Source organism: Prionailurus bengalensis, chromosome D1 (assembly GCF_016509475.1).
Source record: "Prionailurus bengalensis isolate Pbe53 chromosome D1, Fcat_Pben_1.1_paternal_pri, whole genome shotgun sequence".
Taxonomy (NCBI): Eukaryota; Metazoa; Chordata; class Mammalia; order Carnivora; family Felidae; genus Prionailurus; species Prionailurus bengalensis.
The window spans coordinates 63633385-63650244 of NC_057346.1; the positions used below are offsets into that span (position 1 = coordinate 63633385).

The window sequence follows — 16860 nt, forward strand, 5'->3', positions numbered from 1 at the left end:
TTGTGCAACCTGGCGCTTGAAGACTGCTTTCGGACAGTCCTCGACCACCGGTTGCCTGGTAGTCTGTATCCTTTCTAGTTCCCTTACTCAGCCCTTTACGGGTTGGAACGCAAGCCCCACTCCCCTCCAGCTGTCCAGAGAAGTAAGGGCAACAGGACAGCGCACGGTGCTGCTGTAGATGGGGAGGGAAATATTTCAGCTTGAGTAAACCACATATGCAAAATCACAGCGAGTGAGGGTGGGATTTTCAACGCAACATTTATTTAATTCCCAATTGCCGTAACTGAGCTAGGGCCTGGAAATACAAAGTTAAGTAGGACGAGGTTCTAGGCCTCTAGGCACCAACAGTATTGGAAAGGGAGGCAAACAGGTAAACAAGCATTTTCAGTACTATGTTGAAGTTAAAATACTAGAGGTAGACACAGTATGCGGTGCAAGGGAGGAAGGGAACGAACATCTACTGCCTACTTCTTTGTGTCAGGCACTCTATCAACTTTATTCCATTTAATTATTTCCTGATTATTGTGAGAGGCAGATATTGATATCCCCACTTAACAGATTAGAGAAAAGATTCAGGGAGATGAACTTACTTGCCCAAAGCTCTCTCGTAGTCTACATCAGAACCAAAAATCAAACAGATTTGGTTTGAAAAAAGCTAAAATTTTTCTAACTAATTTCAACTAACTTCAGAGAGCCAAAAAGTTCACAGGAGGAGGTGACTTCTGAGCTGAGTCTTTAAAAGAATCCTGGAAGCCAATCAGGCAAAGGGAGTCAGAGTTCATGTTAAGGGTGCAGAATAGCTTGAGCAAAAGTGAAAGTGGTGGTGGGGGAGGGCAGGGAGAGCAAGGAGGGTAAACACTTTGTTATTCAAGAACAAATAGCAAGGAAAGGATAGGGTTTGTGAATCATAGTAAAAAGCCCAAATTTGATCAGTAATCTTTGAAGGGTTTTAAGTAAATGACCTGATGAGATTTGCATTTTACTCTGGGAAAATGGTTTTGTGGAATGGATGGGCAGGAAGTAAGGACACTTTTTGCAAGGGTCTCTGAACAATTCACAGGGGAGAGAATATGGCTCTAAGCTAATGTAATAGCAGTGGAGATGGAGAGAAGTAGATGAGTTCTAGATATAGTTAGGAAATATAACTGGCAGGACTTGCGTCTTGCTAAAGCTATATTTAAGAGGTAAAGTCAGTAGGAGTTATTGATTGACAGTAGTAATGGGGAGGAGGAGGTGAAGGAAATGGGAGTCTAGGATAACACTTAGATTTCTGGCTTGGTTGGAAGAAGCATAGTATCATTTACCAAGAAAGAACACAAGAGAACAGTCTGGAATTGGGAAAGGAGGGAGATGAAGTATTGAGTATTATACAACTTGCATTTGAGGTATCAATTACTGTTGGATATAAAGTCTGATTTTGTGAGATTGTGATAGCTGTGGATACCAGGTGGTTAATTTGTTCCAGGGAACATTGAGAAGAGCAAAAGACTAAAGATGAAGCAATGAAGTATACCAACATTTAGTGAGGAAGGAGAGAATGAAAGACGAAGTGGGAACAGTCAGAAAAGAAGTTAAGTCCTGAAGTCTAAAGGAGAAGTGGACAGCTCTGACGGAGAGCCCATAAAGCAAAGACTGGGAAGTGAGCACTGGATGAAGCAGCAGGACAACCATTGTTTGTAATTGCCAGGGAAGTAAAGAGTGTAAAAGTGAGAGCAGAGGTCTCATTGCAGTGAACTGAGAGAACATAAAGTGAAAGCGTACACAGAGAGCACAGACAACAGTTTGAAAAAGCTTGGTTGAAAAGAGAAAAGAAAAATAGGAGGGGGTTTGGGTGGGGTAGGTTATAACAGTACTGGTTATAACATCTGTAACACTACTGGTAATAGCATCTGTAAGAGGAACATGAGGCAGGAGTAGGGAGACCTGAGTGTGATGGAGCAGAGTAAGGTTGGGAGACACGTCAAGCTCAGAGCATTTCAGGGTTAGGAAGATAAGCTGTCCGCAGCAGTCAGTGGTTGATGGTTCAGCAGGGCTTCCAACAGTGCAGAATAAGGGACCGAGCCACCAGCTGGGGGGCAGGGAACAGGTCAAGGGTTGATTAATGTCTTCAGCAGAGCTGGGAAGTTGGGTGTTCCCCAGCCTGTCACAGGATCCCAGCCAGGGCCAGAGCAGAAACCCTGACCCTGCACCTCTTCATTCAGACAGGACTCATGGCAGCCATGGGTTACCTAGGGAAAAGGTGGGCATCACATTGGCCTGCTTGTACCAGTACTAACAGACTAAGCTCCCTTACCTTGTATTCACATTTCAGAACTCCATCATAACTGCCCTCAAGTTCATCTTTGTACTCCCCGTATTCATTAAAATGTCCACACCCTTCCCTTCCATACTTACATCAAAGAGTCCCGCCCCACGCTGCTTATAGAGCCTTGGGTTGAGAAAGCCAAGAGGGGGGCGGCCACTGAGGATTCTATGTTCATTTATCAGGGATAGTAGCCCACCAAATACTGGAGTAGAGGCCTGCAAAAGTGAGGGTGGGAGTAGAGGTTAGGGGTTCAGAGGGATTGGATTTGGGGGAGGAATGTCTGAAAGGATCAGAGGTCTCTGCAGAGTCAGGGATTCTGGGAGCAAGGTCTTTGTAGAGGGTGAGGATGGTTCCTGAGTGGGGGTTTGGAGCCAGGCTGATTCTTACCGAGGTGCCAGACACCCATGGAATGGGCACGCTGTTGCTGACCACCCAGTAGCCATCGGAGAGTGCGGCCACATCTGGGTAGGCACGGCCACTGGCATTGAAGTAACTAGATGGTGGTACATGAGGACTGGAACTCAGGAACTGGGCTACAGCTTCCTCCTGAAAGGTGTTGTTGAGTGAGTATTGTCTGCTGAATTGAGGATCCCTCCCACCCATCCATCCACACAAATACACATACACACCTGGTATGAAGGCTGCGGGAACACATTGCTGAAGCCACCCCCACTGATGTAGTCAACGATCTCATTTGTGACTCTGAATGGGTTCTGGAAGGATGTGCCTCCCACTGTGGTGACATAGGGGCTGAGAGCAGAAGACAACACTCAGTTTGTCGGGGTGCCCAGGGGACCTCCAAAATATGTGGAGATGGGTAAGTATGGGCTGGGTCTTGCTAGAGGCACTGGACTCGGGGGGGAAGCATGTACATGGGGGAAGACTAAGAGGTTTTGCGCCCTCGGGGCATGGCCTGAGGTGACGGTGCACACTTCTCTACAGCACATTCACCAAATCTTCTACTAAAATGCTTGGGAACTGAGGAAGAGGAATACTGGGAGCTGCGTTTTACTCAGGAGCCGAGGGACCTAGACCTATAGGAAGAAGAGGGGAGTGCAGTAACCAGAGCTGGTTAAACTGAGGGCTGAGCTACAGGAGCACCTGGTGGGGTCAAGGCAAAGATTCCAGATTATGAGGTCATAGATGGAAGATTGGTGGTCACAAGTAAGTGATGAGCTGGAGTGCTTACCTAGAGGCAGGGAAGCTGGGACGGAACTGGTGTCTTCCAGAGACAGACCAACACCCAGCCCCACTGTCACCTAGAGAAAGACCAAGTTTAGCACTCAGATTAATTGGTCAGAGCTTGATATGTGTGTTCAGATGTCAGAGAAGCAATTAAAGAGTTATTACTGCAAGAGGTCAAAGTTTAGAGGTCAGATCAGTGGTCCCTGTTGAGTTCAGATTATAAGTCAGAGATCACAAGAGTTCCTGTGGGGTCAAAGTTTAGAGTAGGAGGTCACCTGATGCAAAGAGCAGGGTGAGACCCCGAGCGGCAGCCTTCATGAACTCGGTGTTGACCCGCTGAATGTAGGCGCTGCTGAGGGAGTCTTCATCATCTCCATAGCTCACTGTGTGCACATGTGGCAGGGCTGACTCATTACTGAGCACCAGGAGCCACTGCAGGAAGGGCTCCTGTGACTCATGCCGGCCTGGATTTGGGAGGTGGGGGAAACCACAAGGGCAATCATTTAGGAGGTTGTCAGGATCTCTCTCTCTCTCATGGGATTCCCTTGAGGGAGTAGTGATCAACACTCCCCACCACCCACCTCCCCACCAACCAGTCCCCTTGGCAGTACCAGGGCTACTGTAGACCCAAGTGGAGATGTTGGCGCCGGCACTCATCAGGTACTCCACATCTAGACTGGCCTCGATCCCAGCCCGGCCCCGGCCCTGTTGTCCAACCACACGGGCTACTGACGCTTGGTGTGCAAAGTTCCCACCAAAGAGGCGCATGAACTCAGCCAGGTCTGAGTCATGGAAATACTGCTCCAGAAACTACAAAGGGAATCAGAGCAGATATCATCGGTCAGAGGATGCAGCCTCAAAGTCAGGGCAGGGGACACTGCTCCAGGTCACAGGATAGTGGGTGAGAACCCAGGGGTGGAGTCAGGGAGCAAGCCCCACACTGGGGAGGCACCTTGGATAGGGTGTGAGGCCCCTGGAGCTCTCTGCACAGCTCACCTGGGCACAGGCTTGGCTGTTGTTGGTTGTGCCAGAGCCCACGTCTTGTGCTGTCAAGTTGTATCGCTGACGGATCACGGATGGGGTCACGCCCAAGTGCAGGCCAACAGTCCCTGACACCTGTGGCTCAGGGCGTTGCCTCAGGGATGATGTGGGGGGAAAGCGGTGCAGCCCCCCCACTGTGGGGAGGGGTCAGCCTTGAGGAGGAGATCTTTTAGACTCCAACCCCCACTTTACCACTGACCCCACCCCACACCCGCCATGGCATCTAAACTTTTCTAGCCCCTGGCTCTATGTGCTTCAACCCCCACCAGCCCCACTTGGTGTTACCAAAGTCCACATGAGGGGCCAAGGCCTTCGGGAGCTGGTATGGACGTGGGGACCTTATAACATGGATCTCTCCAGGTCCCCCCACATAGCGATGAAACTCAGCCCCAGAGAGCAGCAGTTCTGCCTGTCTGGAGGTCAGAGATCAGAAAACAGATGTCAGAAAGCATGGACAAGAGCAGAGGAGGCTGCCTGAACATCACTGTTCGTTGTTGTCTCCCCATGGGTTAGCTCTTGCCCACAAGTACCTGCCCCCCCCTCACCCTAGGTCTCAGTTCTCTCCCATTGGGGTGACATGTCTCCCTGATGGGATGATTGGTACCCTCCATGGGGCAATCATTCCCTCTCACCGGACACTCAGCCAGCAAGTCAGAAAGTCCCGTGTGGTCACTGAATGGCAGTTCTGGGCTCCAGCGGCCAAAAGCCATTTTTGGACTGTGCGGAAGGTCAATGGTGATGGCCGGACCAGTTCAGCCACATCCTCTAGGGTCAGGTATTTTCCTGCATAGATTCAGTAGAGGATCTTGCCTTCATTCATTGCTTTTCCAAGTTGCCTTTTTGGACCTCAACCAGGAGACATTGGGACTTCCCAGGAAAACTGGAACAGGGTCTTGAGGGATGGGTGAGAACTTTCTAGCAAAAAGGCAGGTTGTGCAAGCTATATTTGGGGGCCAGGGGAAGAAAAGACTAGGGAGACTTGGAATGCTATGGCCAGAAATATGGATTTACCCTAAAGGTCACAAGTTTGCAATTGCTGCATCAGAGCATGTATTGCCATGATCATAACCAACATGTAAGGTTAAGAAGTTAAAATTTTTCATTTTAAGTTTATTTACAGTAAAAGTTTTCAAAACTTTCAGAACCAATTATAAGATGACACCTAATTTAGTTCCAGTCTTCATACTTGTTTTTAAGCTTAACGTGATAGTGTGTCACTATTTTCCTGCACAGCACCAGGCACATAGCTCCGGGGTAAATCTGAGACTTCCCCCCCACCCCCACACCACTCCCCACCCCTTCATGCAGGGGAGGGACACTATCCAGCATGACCACTGGAGCAAAACACTGTTTTAGAGCAGAGTAGGGAGCATGGTGGGGAGTGGGATGGAGGGGAAGAGACTGCAGACCGCTCAGGGGGCTGGGCAACAGTCTGGGTGCAAGAAAAAAACAAATGTATTGGCAGTAACAGGCAATGGTAAAAAGTGGACGAGGCTCTTTCAGAGCTGAACTGACAGCCCTCGAGTCTGACTGGAGGAGGAAATGGGCATGTTGTGGGTAAGGTAGGTAAGGAATTTGAGTTGATGGGTACCTATCTGTACTGCATACTACTTCCCAATCTGTCTGGTAGCTGGTAAGTAGTAGAGTCAGAATCTGAATCCAGATCTGATCACACAGACTGTGCTCTTAATTTTCAGGTTTCTAGCCTGACACACGTGGAAAGTTTTTGGGGAGAGAATTTGAGTGAGTTTTGGACAGTTTATTTCCAGTTCACTTTTTTAAATTCAGAAACTCTTCAACGAGAGCCACTGCTATTCAACTGCCCTATATCACCACCTCCCCAAGCACCCAGAGCACGACCCTGACATTACGTGCACCATCCCACGCTCAGCCCAGCCCTGGGTCCCTCCATTGCATCCCACATCCCAGCCCCAGTCCCAGTAGGCACCGTAACGAGGAGAGCCGGGATCCGACACAGCCTGCACCAGCTCGGATAATCTTTCCACGTTCTGCTGTCTCAGGGCAAAAGTGAGACTCAGCTCTTCCTCAGAGTCTACACGGCCCAGGGACACCCAGCCTGGGGGCAACCTGCAGGGTCAGGAGTCATGAACATGGTCTTTGTTAGTGTGGGGATGGAAGGTTCAGGATTAGAGGCTGAGACCTGGGGTAGGATCCCAGAGGCAGATATGGCTCACAAGAGGTGAATGATCAAGGACTGAGCCTGGCAACTAGGGATAAGACTTTGCAGTGGATACCAGGAGCTGGTAAGAGGTTGAGGGAGGCTGGGACGAAGACAGTGGGTGCAAAACAGGGCATAGGGAAGGAGAAGGTCTGTGCTAAGTCAACTTACGCCAGCTGCTGGTCAGGCTCCGGGCTGTAACTGCATTTGCCAGTGACGAAGAGGGCAAGGAGCCCTAGGAAGCTGCAGAGACAGCAGGCGGGTTTTAGCCGGAGCTGGACTGTCACTGCGTTCCCACCCTCCAACACGTACTCCCTCCAACATGATCCCCTCCTCCCAGGGCCCCCTAATTCTCACCAGGCTTGGAGTCTCATTCTGCCTTTCTGGAGGTCTGCTGTCATGTGACAGATCACATGAGCTCTAATATTCCGCCACCCAGCATCTGCCTAGAAACTGGTGACTGTGCTGGCTCCTCCCTCAAATGGGTGGTCCTGAATGCTGGAGAATGGGTGGGGCTGCCACCAGGATCCTTCCTCCGTGGCTCAAGGAGCACTGGGTAAGTCCAGGGCTCCCTACTGCTGCCAGAGTCCAGCCAGCAGCTGGACTGGGGTTATAGGGCAGTGCTGAAGAGAGGGGCTCTGGGGCACACAGACCCACCAGACATGGGTTCCTGCTTAGCTATATGGTATCAGGAAAGCCACTCAACCTCCTGGAGCCTAGGCTTCATTTAGAATATGAAAGCTATCGTATGAAAAGTCCTCTGTCTCATAGGGTTGCAGTGAAAATTCACAGCGATAAAGCAGACACACTGCTCACCAGAGCCTGATGAGGAAAAGGTTCAACAAGCTTGGGCTCTTATTACATGTGGACCCTCAAGCCTAGAGTTGATCATCCCCAAGATCTCTCCCCATTCGCCAATACCTCTCTAGGTCACTGCTACATCTCCCTGGCCTCCGGCCCTTGTTAGAGGGAAAGGCCAAGTGCAGAGATGTGATAGCCTCAGGCTAGGCCCGGGCTCCCAGTGCCATCCCCACCCCAGATGCCCCTGCATCCAATACCCCTCCGTGCCTCCTGAGGTGTCCACAATGTATAGGGTGCCTTGCAATCACCCCCCCACCCCATCCTGACAGCTCCCACAGAGTACAGCCGGACACTGGATACAAACTGCAGTTTATTAAGGCTCCAGAGTGAGAATTGGCACTTGGTTCTGGGCAGGGGCAGGGGTGTCAGTGGAACCCAAAGGAGCTGGGCCTGAACAGGTTGGAGGGACCTCCCCCCATCCTCCCTACCCCCCAATAAATAAAGTCTCAGCTCCACCTCAAGGTGCTGGCACAGGGCAGGAAGCCCTCACTGAGGAGAACCCAGGGCTGCTGCCTCCTTCATAATTCTCCCCACACTGGACCTGGCCCTGGGTCAGTGCCAAACAGGGCCTCTGTGGCACTGGTGCTCTGATGGGGCCAGGGTGAGATGTGGGACCTGCTGCCACTGGAGGAGTTTAGGATGGGGAGCTGGCCTCCCCTGTGGCCAATCATGGTCCGAGGCTGCCCAGGGCAGGCTCAGATGGGGCCTGCATTGGGGACACTGTGCGCATCCCAGGTCGGGGCCCAGCCTGGGCCACAGCTAGATGTGCAGCTCCGTGTCATCAGGTGGCTCCAGGCCAGACTCTTGGCTGAGTGCTGAGGCTGAGGGGCCCTGGGCCACCCCAAATGGTGAGACAACGGGTGAGCGAGCAGCCAGAGGAGACAGTGAGGGAGAGAAGCTGGGGGACATGGCAGCTGAGGATAGGGAACCTTCGTGGCTGATGGGGGAGCGGTGAGAAGCTGGTGGGAAGATGGCCCGGGTTGCAGCCGTGCTGGCTGGCTTAGGGGGCACAGACTTGGCTCCTGGGTGGGCCACAGCAGTGATGAGGGGTGGTGGGTCAATACGGGGAGCCGGGGGACATGGCCGAGCTTCATCCTTGAGCCGGGCAATCTCTGTGAAGACACTGGCCAGCGGCTGGAACTGAGGGCACCAGCTCAGCAGGTAGTCCCAGTTATAGCTGCCACGGAGCTCCTCCTCACCAGCCACAATGGCCGTCAGTGCACCTGCCACACATGGCTTGCCATCTGCTGGGAAGCCATAGTCCCCAGTGGGTGCAGGGCTCAGGCCACAGCCCCCCAGGAAGGCTGTGGCAGTGGCTGGTGGGCCCTCTTCTCGGTACAGAGTGGCTCCTGCACCTGGCAGCAGCAGCCCTGCCTTGCGGCCCTTATACCAGGTATCAGGGGCAGGTGGCTCACAGGATGTGTCACTCAGCCCGTCTGCATCCTGCTGGATGCCTGAGTCGGGGCCACGGGCAGCCAAGGAAGAAGCCACACTGGCCACACGTGGGAATTCATTGATCATGCGGATCTCGTCATCCTCTGCAGCCTCTGCTGAGCCTCTACCACTTGAGTGTGAAGGGTCCAGGGAGCCACCACGGGGGTAGGGTCCTCCAGCTCCTGGCCCACCATAACTGGGGAGAGTCTGGTGATAGAGGTGCTCTGAGGGCGGTGGGCTGGGCGGCTCTCGGCCTAGCTTCTGCAGAGAGCCACTGGCCAGGGGCGCTGCCTGTGACATTGGACCGGGTGCTGCCTCAGCCTTGCGGCTACGGGCCCGCACCAGCCCTAGGACCAGTGCTGCTAGAGCAAGCACCACCACAACTCCCAGAGAGGCCGCCACAGCCCCCACCAACAGCAGGTTGAGGTCAGGTGCCAGGCCCAGGGCAGTATGGGTGATATCCACAGTCACAGGCACTGTGGCACTCCGGGAACCAGGCAGAGGCCCCCGTGCCACCACCTCCAGCCTCAGCTCCCGTGGTGCCTCACGTCGTGTCCGGCCTCCACTCCCAGAAGTGCCTGTCCCGCTGCCTGGTGCCCGACTGTCCACTCGAAGGTAGAGAGCACCTGTAGTCTGGTTGATACCAAAATAGGGGGAAGAGGTGGCAAGGGAATAGAGCACCAGGCCATCAGCACCTCCATCCTCATCTGTGGCCTGCACATGACCCAAGCTGTAGCCACGCCGGGCACCTTCTGGCACCTGGAAGTGGAAAGCTGGAGCCAGGAATACCGGGTCATACTCATCCTCCCCTGTCACCAGCACCGACACAGTGACTGAGGCTGAGAGATTCCCGGCGTCGGCAGCACCCACCAGCAGCTGGAAGCTTCCCGTATGCTCATAGTCGAAGGCCACTCGTGCCCTCAACTCTCCTGTTGAGCTGTTCAGTGCAAATGCTTCACGGCCCTCAGGCCCTGGCCCGGCCTCCAACAGGCTGTAGCGAAGCCTTCCGAAAGCCCCAGCATCCCCATCAATCGCATGCAGAGTGGTCACAAGAGTGCCTGGAGGCTGGTTCTCTGCCAGGCTGGTGCTGAGCAAGCTCAAAGGGAAGACTGGGCCATGGTCATTCACATCCTGGACTTCGATAGTCACTGGTGCCAGAGCGAAGTGTGTCCCAGCAGGGTCGGCAGCCTGCACTACAAGCTGATGTCGAGACTGGGTCTCACAGTCCAAGGGTTGGGCGAGTCGCAAGGCACCTGAACTCTCATCCAGCTCAAAGAGCCCAGAAGGGTCACCTGAGCTGAGCGTGAAACGCACAAGGCCATGAGGACCCGGGTCAGCGTCAGAGGCCTCCACATGCAGCAATTCAACTCCAATGGGTGTGTCCTCAGGAACTGCCATGCGGTAGGATGCTTGAGTGAAGACAGGTGGGTTGTCATTGACATCCAACACAGTGACAGTGACAGGAACAGCTGAACTGCGAGGTGGCTGGCCCCGGTCAGCTGCAGCCACAGTTAAGTTGTACTGGGTTAGGCTTTCAAAGTCTAGAGACTCAAGCAACACCAGGCAGCCCAATGCCCGGGGACCTAGTCCACCACCTTCACCAGCCTCAGCCAGCCGGGGTTCCAGCTGGAAAACTCGGCCTCGGTTGCCACTGACGATGCTATAGTCCACGGTGGCATGGGCGCGGCTTCCATCGGCATCTGTAGCCTCCAAGGTGAGCAGGGTGGAACCAGGGGGCAGATCCTCAGTCACAGCCACACGGTAGTGTGGCAATGTGAAGCTAGGGGTGTAGTCATTCTGGTCCTGCAGCTGCACATGCACTGTGGCTCGTGCTGCCCGGCCTGGCATCCCATGATCTCGTGCTTCCAGCACCACGTCTACCACTCCTGGCCCCTCATGGCCCAAGGCCATTGTTCCCACTGTTGTGAACAAGGTCCCTGAGATGAGAATGGAATGGAGAGAAATATGCATTCAGCAGAGACTGTAGGTGAGCAGAGGGGTGATCCTTTGGGGCCTAGGAAATGGCCCTGAAACTCAGACTCCAGGGAATAGCCTGCGCTGGGGGTTTATGAAATGGTTTCCAGGATTCAGGAAATGGCTTCTAGACATGCAGTCAAGACAGGGTTTAAAATAGAGACTAAGGAGGGGAAATTTTTCTCTCTGGGTCAGGGATCCAGGAGTTAAGAATTCGGGCAAGAAATTCTAGGAATGAGGTCAAAATATGGCCCATCACAGTCAAAGATAAGGGGTCAGATCCTGGGAAAGACGTACCATTGTTGGGGTCAACACTGAAGCCCTCAGCAGGGGAAGCCAGGTGGTAGGAAATGTGACCATTGGCACCTGAATCCTGGTCAGTGGCAGAGACGGAGAGAATGGCACTGCCTGGGGGTGTGTGTTCAAGCAGTGTCACCTGAGGGGTGAAGACAGTGTTTATGGCCAAGCTTCCCAGCTGCCCTACTGTCCACTCAGCCTATGTTCTAGAGCCTGATCCCATGAGCCCTGCTGGGCATCCATGCCAGCTTGAAGCCCATACTCAGTACTCAAACTTCCCACCTTCCTCCATTTCTGGGCACAGGATGAAGTACCTAGACACATTTCCTAGGACGTGGAAGACTGGTTTGAGACGGGACCCTCCCATCCTCAGGGGTCCATCCTCAGGTCAGTTCCAAGATCCAGCCCTCCCTCCCCCCACTCAGACACTTCTAGCTGTGTCACTTCCTTCCAACGTGAACAACACTGGGCCCAGGTGTGGGGACATCTGGGGACATCAATACCTGGTAGAGGCTCTGCGAGAAGGCAGGTGCATTGTCATTGACATCCTCCACAAACACTGTGAGGTTAGCATGGCCCTCATGAGGCCCGTCATGTGCCAGCAGTTGCAGGTGGTAGCGGTCACGTTGCTCAAAGTCCAGGGGGCCCGTGAGTGAGAGGCGGCCTCCATAGCGACCTATGCTGAAGGGATCCTGGGGTCCAGATGGGCTCAGCACATACCACAGCACGGGTCCTGAGTCCACATCATTCCCTGTTACCTGTGCAATCTCTGAGCCCAAGAGCGTATCTGTAATACATAGGACATGTGTGTCTGGCATGGTCCCAGACACCCCTGGAGCCCCAGGGTAGGGTACAGTGCCACCCTACCACCCTTTGTACCTCTCACTTTACCCAGCCCTCACCTTCTGACACTCGGAGCTCCCAGGGCTGGGGGATGGTGGGGCGATTATCATTGGTGTCAATGACCATCACCGTCAGGGTAGCTGAGCCCACCAGGGCTGGGCTTCCTCGGTCTGTGGCCATCAGTACCAGTCTGGACACAGAGAACAAACAAGAGTGGGGCCTGGGGATAAGGGAGAACCTTGGGCAGGGCTAAGAGGACACCCGACAGGCTAGAGTTCTGGGGGACTCAGGATGTGGCCTAGGAGTTGAGGGGGGGGACAGGGCAGGGCTTGAAACTGGATGGACACAGGATGGGGTGTCAGGAGTCTACAGAGCCAGCCTTTACCGTGTTTCAGCCCATATCTCACGGTCCAGGATGGCTGTGGTAGTAATAGTGCCCGTGGCTGGGTCTACATGGAACAATCCCCGTGCTGGCTGGGATGCGGCCAGACTATAAGAGATCTGTCCACTGGGGCCTTGGTCCAGGTCATCTGCCTCCACCTGGTGGGAGGAGGAGGCTGCTGGCACTGAGCTGGCCACAGACAAGTCCGGCCAGCCCTGCCCCCCATCTTCCCATCACACCCCACACCTGCAGCAAGGGTCCCTCCAAGGGCCTGGACTCAGGCAGGAAGGCCACATAGTGGGGCCGCAGGAAGCGGGGAGCGTTGTCATTGGTGTCTTGCAGGGTTAGGGTCAGCACAGAAAAGGCAAAGGCTCCCCCGCTCTCTGCTTGCAGGACCAGTCGCAGTCGTGGGCTTGCCTCGAAGTCCAGCCCCTCTGCTGAGCGAACTGTGATGGCTCCTGTGGGGGCGGCAGAAAGCATCACAGATAGCTCTTGCTTGCCCTGGAGCCTGCCTCACTGAGGCCCTTCCTCAAGGGTAGCCCCTCCACAACCAGAGCTTTCTCAGGCCCAGGAAGCTTCCCCAGGAGCCTGTTCCCTCACAGGCCCCTGCTCCTGCCCCTTACCTGTACTAGGCTGGATGGAGAAAGTCCCTCTCTCGTTCCCACTGAGAATGCTGTAGGTGATTGGTCCATTTGAGCCCCCTGCATGGACAGCCTTGGGGGAGACAATGGGAGTCCCTGCAGAGATGATGGTATTGGTTGGACAGTGAGCACCAGACTAATGTCTCCACTAGGAGACATTTTTAGTAAGTAACCCCAGCTCATCCAGGGATACAAAGCTGGGAGACATTATTGGGGACCCACCTGGGGGTGCATTCTCATGGAGCATGGCTTCACTACTAGCCCGAGGGAAGCGGGGTCCACGCTCAGACTCCCCCTGCAGCCCAACAATGACCACACCAGTGGCAGAGCGAGCTGGACGGCCAAGGTCGGTGGCCACGATGAAGAGGACACGATCCCGGGGACCCAGGGCTACAGGGGAGCGGGCCACACGTATTTCACCGGTGTAAGAGTCCACAGTGGTGCCAGGCGGTGGTGTGCCTGCCAGCCGGTATAGGATGGAGGCATTAGCACCAGCGTCACGGTCTTCAGCTCGCAGAGTGGCCAGAGGCAGGGTTGGGGTGCTGAGGCTGGGGCCTGGGCGGGGCAGACGCAGCCTTAGGGGACTGGTGGGGAAGGTGGGTGCGTGGTCATTGACATCACGGACTGTGATGGTGACAGGTACCGTGGTGCTCAGGGGCCCAGCTGCTGCACCATCCACTGCACTCACAGAAAAGGCATAGCTGGGACACTGTTCTCTGTCTAGAACTGTGGCTGTGCGCAATTCCCCAGAGCTGGGCTCCAGCAGAAAGGCTCCTGCTGCACCTGTACCCAGGTAGTAGGTCACACGGCCATTGGCCCCAGCATCAGGGTCATGAGCCTGTAGCTGCAGCAACAGGGTCCCTGCAGGTGCATCCTCAGGCACCTCCACAGAGTAGGCAGGCACAGGGAAGGCTGGAGCATGATCATTGGCATCCAGCACGGTCACTGTCACAAGTAGAGTGGCACTGAGAGCTGGCTGGCCTCCATCCCGGGCCTCTATCTGCAGCTGGAATGCTGGCTCCACCTCTCGGTCTAGTGGCCTCATGGTGCCAAATTCCCCAGAAGCTAGGTCTAGGATGAAGGCTCCTGATGGGTCCCCATCTGCAGAGAAGTACATGTGCATATAAACGTGTGAGTCCATGGGAATGGGGGTGATTTACAGGCAACAGCAAATAGGACAGAGTGGTGGGGAGAGAAACTGGGAGAAAGGCAGAGAAAAGAACCACAGAAGATAAAGGAAGATATGCTAAAGCAACCCTTCTCAGAGTGTGTTTGGAGACTCCTTCCAGGGAATATATAAGATCAAACTAGTTTCATATCAATACTAAGACATTATATGCCTTTTAAATTCTTAGTATTTCACAAGTATACAGTGGAATCCAAATACTACATGACATGTGATGACATCACTTGGATAGTTAATGGAATGTGTGCTTATGATTCTTACATCTTCTAGAGCATAGGCAAAAAGTTTAGAACATAAACATGTTTTCAGAGACTCAATTCGGTTTGTGCTGGCTTACCTTTAGTTACACCTGCTATAATCTTCGCAATCTCATTGCTGTCCAGCAAATTATTTGAACCTCTAATACTTCTTTGTACTTGTGCAGAAATATGGCAAGCAGTACTTCACTGGCTTGTTTTACAGTAACATTTTAAAATTTTTCTCAAAAAAAAAAACAAAAAACAAAAAATGGGGTGCCTGGGTGGCTCAGTCAGGTAAGCATCTGATTCTTGATTTTGGCTCAGGTCATGATCTCACAGTGAGTTTGAGCCCCGCATCAGCCTCTGTGCTCACAGTGCAGAGTCTGCTTGGGATTCTGTCTCTCCTTCTCTCTCTGCCCCTCCCCTGTGCGTGTGCTCTCCCTCTCTCTCAAAATAAATAAACTTTAAAAAAATAATAAAAAATGGTTCTTAGCTTTAATGTCTAGTATAATAAGTATTTATGTAATGTGTTTATTATAAATATGTATTTATGTATGTATTCATATATATAATAATGTATCACATTATTATATCAATAAATATTGATATCACACAAACAAAAATGCTTAGAATTCTCAAAAACTAAGAATATTAAGAGTTACTGAAAGGAAAAATTTTGAGAACAAGTGCTCTACAGAGACAAGAAAAAAAAAGAAACAGGAAAATAAAGACAGAGACACAAAGGGAGATAAAGAACTGAAGAGGCATAGAAAGAGACACTCAGAAACACATATATACATGAATGAAAAAGTAGGAGACAAAGAGAAGGGAAAGGAAACCCAGACACACTGTGGCTGACATAAGCCAACAAGGAGTAGAACTGGGCAAGTGGGTGCTGGATGTGTGGGTGTGGGACAGTTCTCACCCAGGATGCGGTACTGCAGCTGCCCGTTGGCTCCCACATCTGGGTCAGAGGCCCGCAGCACAGTAAGGGTCTGGGGGTCCTGGCCCTCGGGCACCTCCAGGGAGAGGTGGGCACTCCCAAAGGTTGGGGCATGGTCATTCTCATCCTCCACGGCCACCCGCACTGTGACATGGGTCAAGAGTGGGGGCGAGCCCCTGTCTCGGGCATACACTGTGGGGAAGCAAAATCAATGAGATCTAGCCTGCTCTCATCCCATGGAGAGAAACCCATACCACATGGAGAAACCCATACCACACATCGTTCACACATGTTCACCAGGTGTATACATGAGCCAGAAAATGTCCATCTCTCCACACTCCGCAAGCACGTGGGTGCCTACACATGTACATGTACACATAAATATACAAGTCAGAAGATGTTTTTTTCCTTCTAATCTCCCAAACTTAGTGCATGCAAGATGTATCTTGGATGGGTAGTAGTGTGACAGAAAAGGCACTAAGTGAGATATCAAAAACGTGGGTTCAAGTCCCAGTTCTACCACTTCCAAGCTGTGTTAGCTTGCACAAGTCACCTAACCTCTCTGGTACAATCAATAGGTTTCTCTCTTAAATGGCCACAGTATAATCTGAGGGAATCCTAAAGAGCACAGCTGTGACATTATGTACTTGAGACTTCGTGTGATAACGGGGACAGTCTAGTAGTCAGATCACCTCGCAATCTGCCCCAAGATGATCCAAAAATATAACAAGCTGTGCTGTAATAGGTGGAAGCTTCTAGAAGGTACTTTGGAGCATCCACCCATGTAACACTGGCTGTTTATAACACCTCAGGCTTTTGGGGTCCTGTCAGTGTGTACCTGTTAAGTTGATCTCCTCCTGTTCTTCCCGGTCCAGGGCCCGAAGAGTTGTGAGAACTCCAGTCTCTGGGTCCAGGGAGAAGCTTTCACCAGAGATGCCTCCGTAAGTCACTTGCCCATTGGCCCCTGAAGAAGGGCAGCAAGGAGGGGGGTCAGCGGGTAAATACACCTTTTCCTTCCAGATGTACCTCTCTCCACTCATCCCCTCAGGTCTTACCCAGGTCTGGGTCAGTCGCCCGCAGAGTGAGCAGAGAAGTGCCAGGAGGGCTGTTCTCACGCAAGAGGACGCTGTACTCTTGCTGCTGGAAAGCGGGTGCCTCGTCGTTGACGTCAGCAACACTGACAGTCAGGAGCTGCGTGGCTGAGCGCGGAGGGGAGCCGTGGTCGGAGGCCACCACCGTCAGTACGTGCTCAGCTCGCTGTTCGCGGTCCAGGGACCGCACCACCGACAGCGCTCCTAGGTGAGCGGGTAGGGCAGGTTGGAAGCAAACCTCAACATTCCCTCCAAATCA

At 52.9% G+C, this 16860-nt stretch overlaps 2 protein-coding genes across 2 annotated transcripts in view; both read right to left on the reverse strand.

Annotated features, from left to right (window-relative positions):
• Positions 1-239: 239 nt before the first annotated feature.
• TPP1 (tripeptidyl peptidase 1) lies at positions 240-7197 on the reverse strand. Its single transcript, XM_043580525.1, has 13 exons — positions 7068-7197; positions 6882-6953; positions 6480-6619; positions 5164-5314; positions 4817-4944; positions 4487-4665; positions 4102-4300; positions 3766-3954; positions 3495-3564; positions 2935-3055; positions 2693-2851; positions 2395-2520; positions 240-2228 (listed from the first exon to the last, which is right to left on the reverse strand). The coding sequence occupies exons 1-13, from the start codon at positions 7109-7111 to the stop codon at positions 2088-2090; spliced, it is 1719 nt and encodes a 572-aa protein (XP_043436460.1). The 5' UTR covers positions 7112-7197; the 3' UTR covers positions 240-2087.
• A 671-nt stretch (positions 7198-7868) lies between these two features.
• Positions 7869-16860, reverse strand: part of DCHS1 (dachsous cadherin-related 1) — a 34216-nt gene continuing 25224 nt past the window's right edge. The window contains exons 11-21 of the mRNA XM_043580524.1: positions 16566-16805; positions 16349-16474; positions 15493-15702; positions 13365-14243; positions 13125-13238; positions 12748-12959; positions 12505-12659; positions 12179-12309; positions 11780-12063; positions 11277-11415; positions 7869-10942 (exon numbers count right to left, since the gene is read on the reverse strand). Of these exons, the coding sequence (XP_043436459.1) occupies positions 8331-10942; positions 11277-11415; positions 11780-12063; positions 12179-12309; positions 12505-12659; positions 12748-12959; positions 13125-13238; positions 13365-14243; positions 15493-15702; positions 16349-16474; positions 16566-16805 (5102 nt within the window). The 3' untranslated portion in view covers positions 7869-8330. The remainder of the gene's footprint in view (positions 10943-11276; positions 11416-11779; positions 12064-12178; positions 12310-12504; positions 12660-12747; positions 12960-13124; positions 13239-13364; positions 14244-15492; positions 15703-16348; positions 16475-16565; positions 16806-16860) is intronic.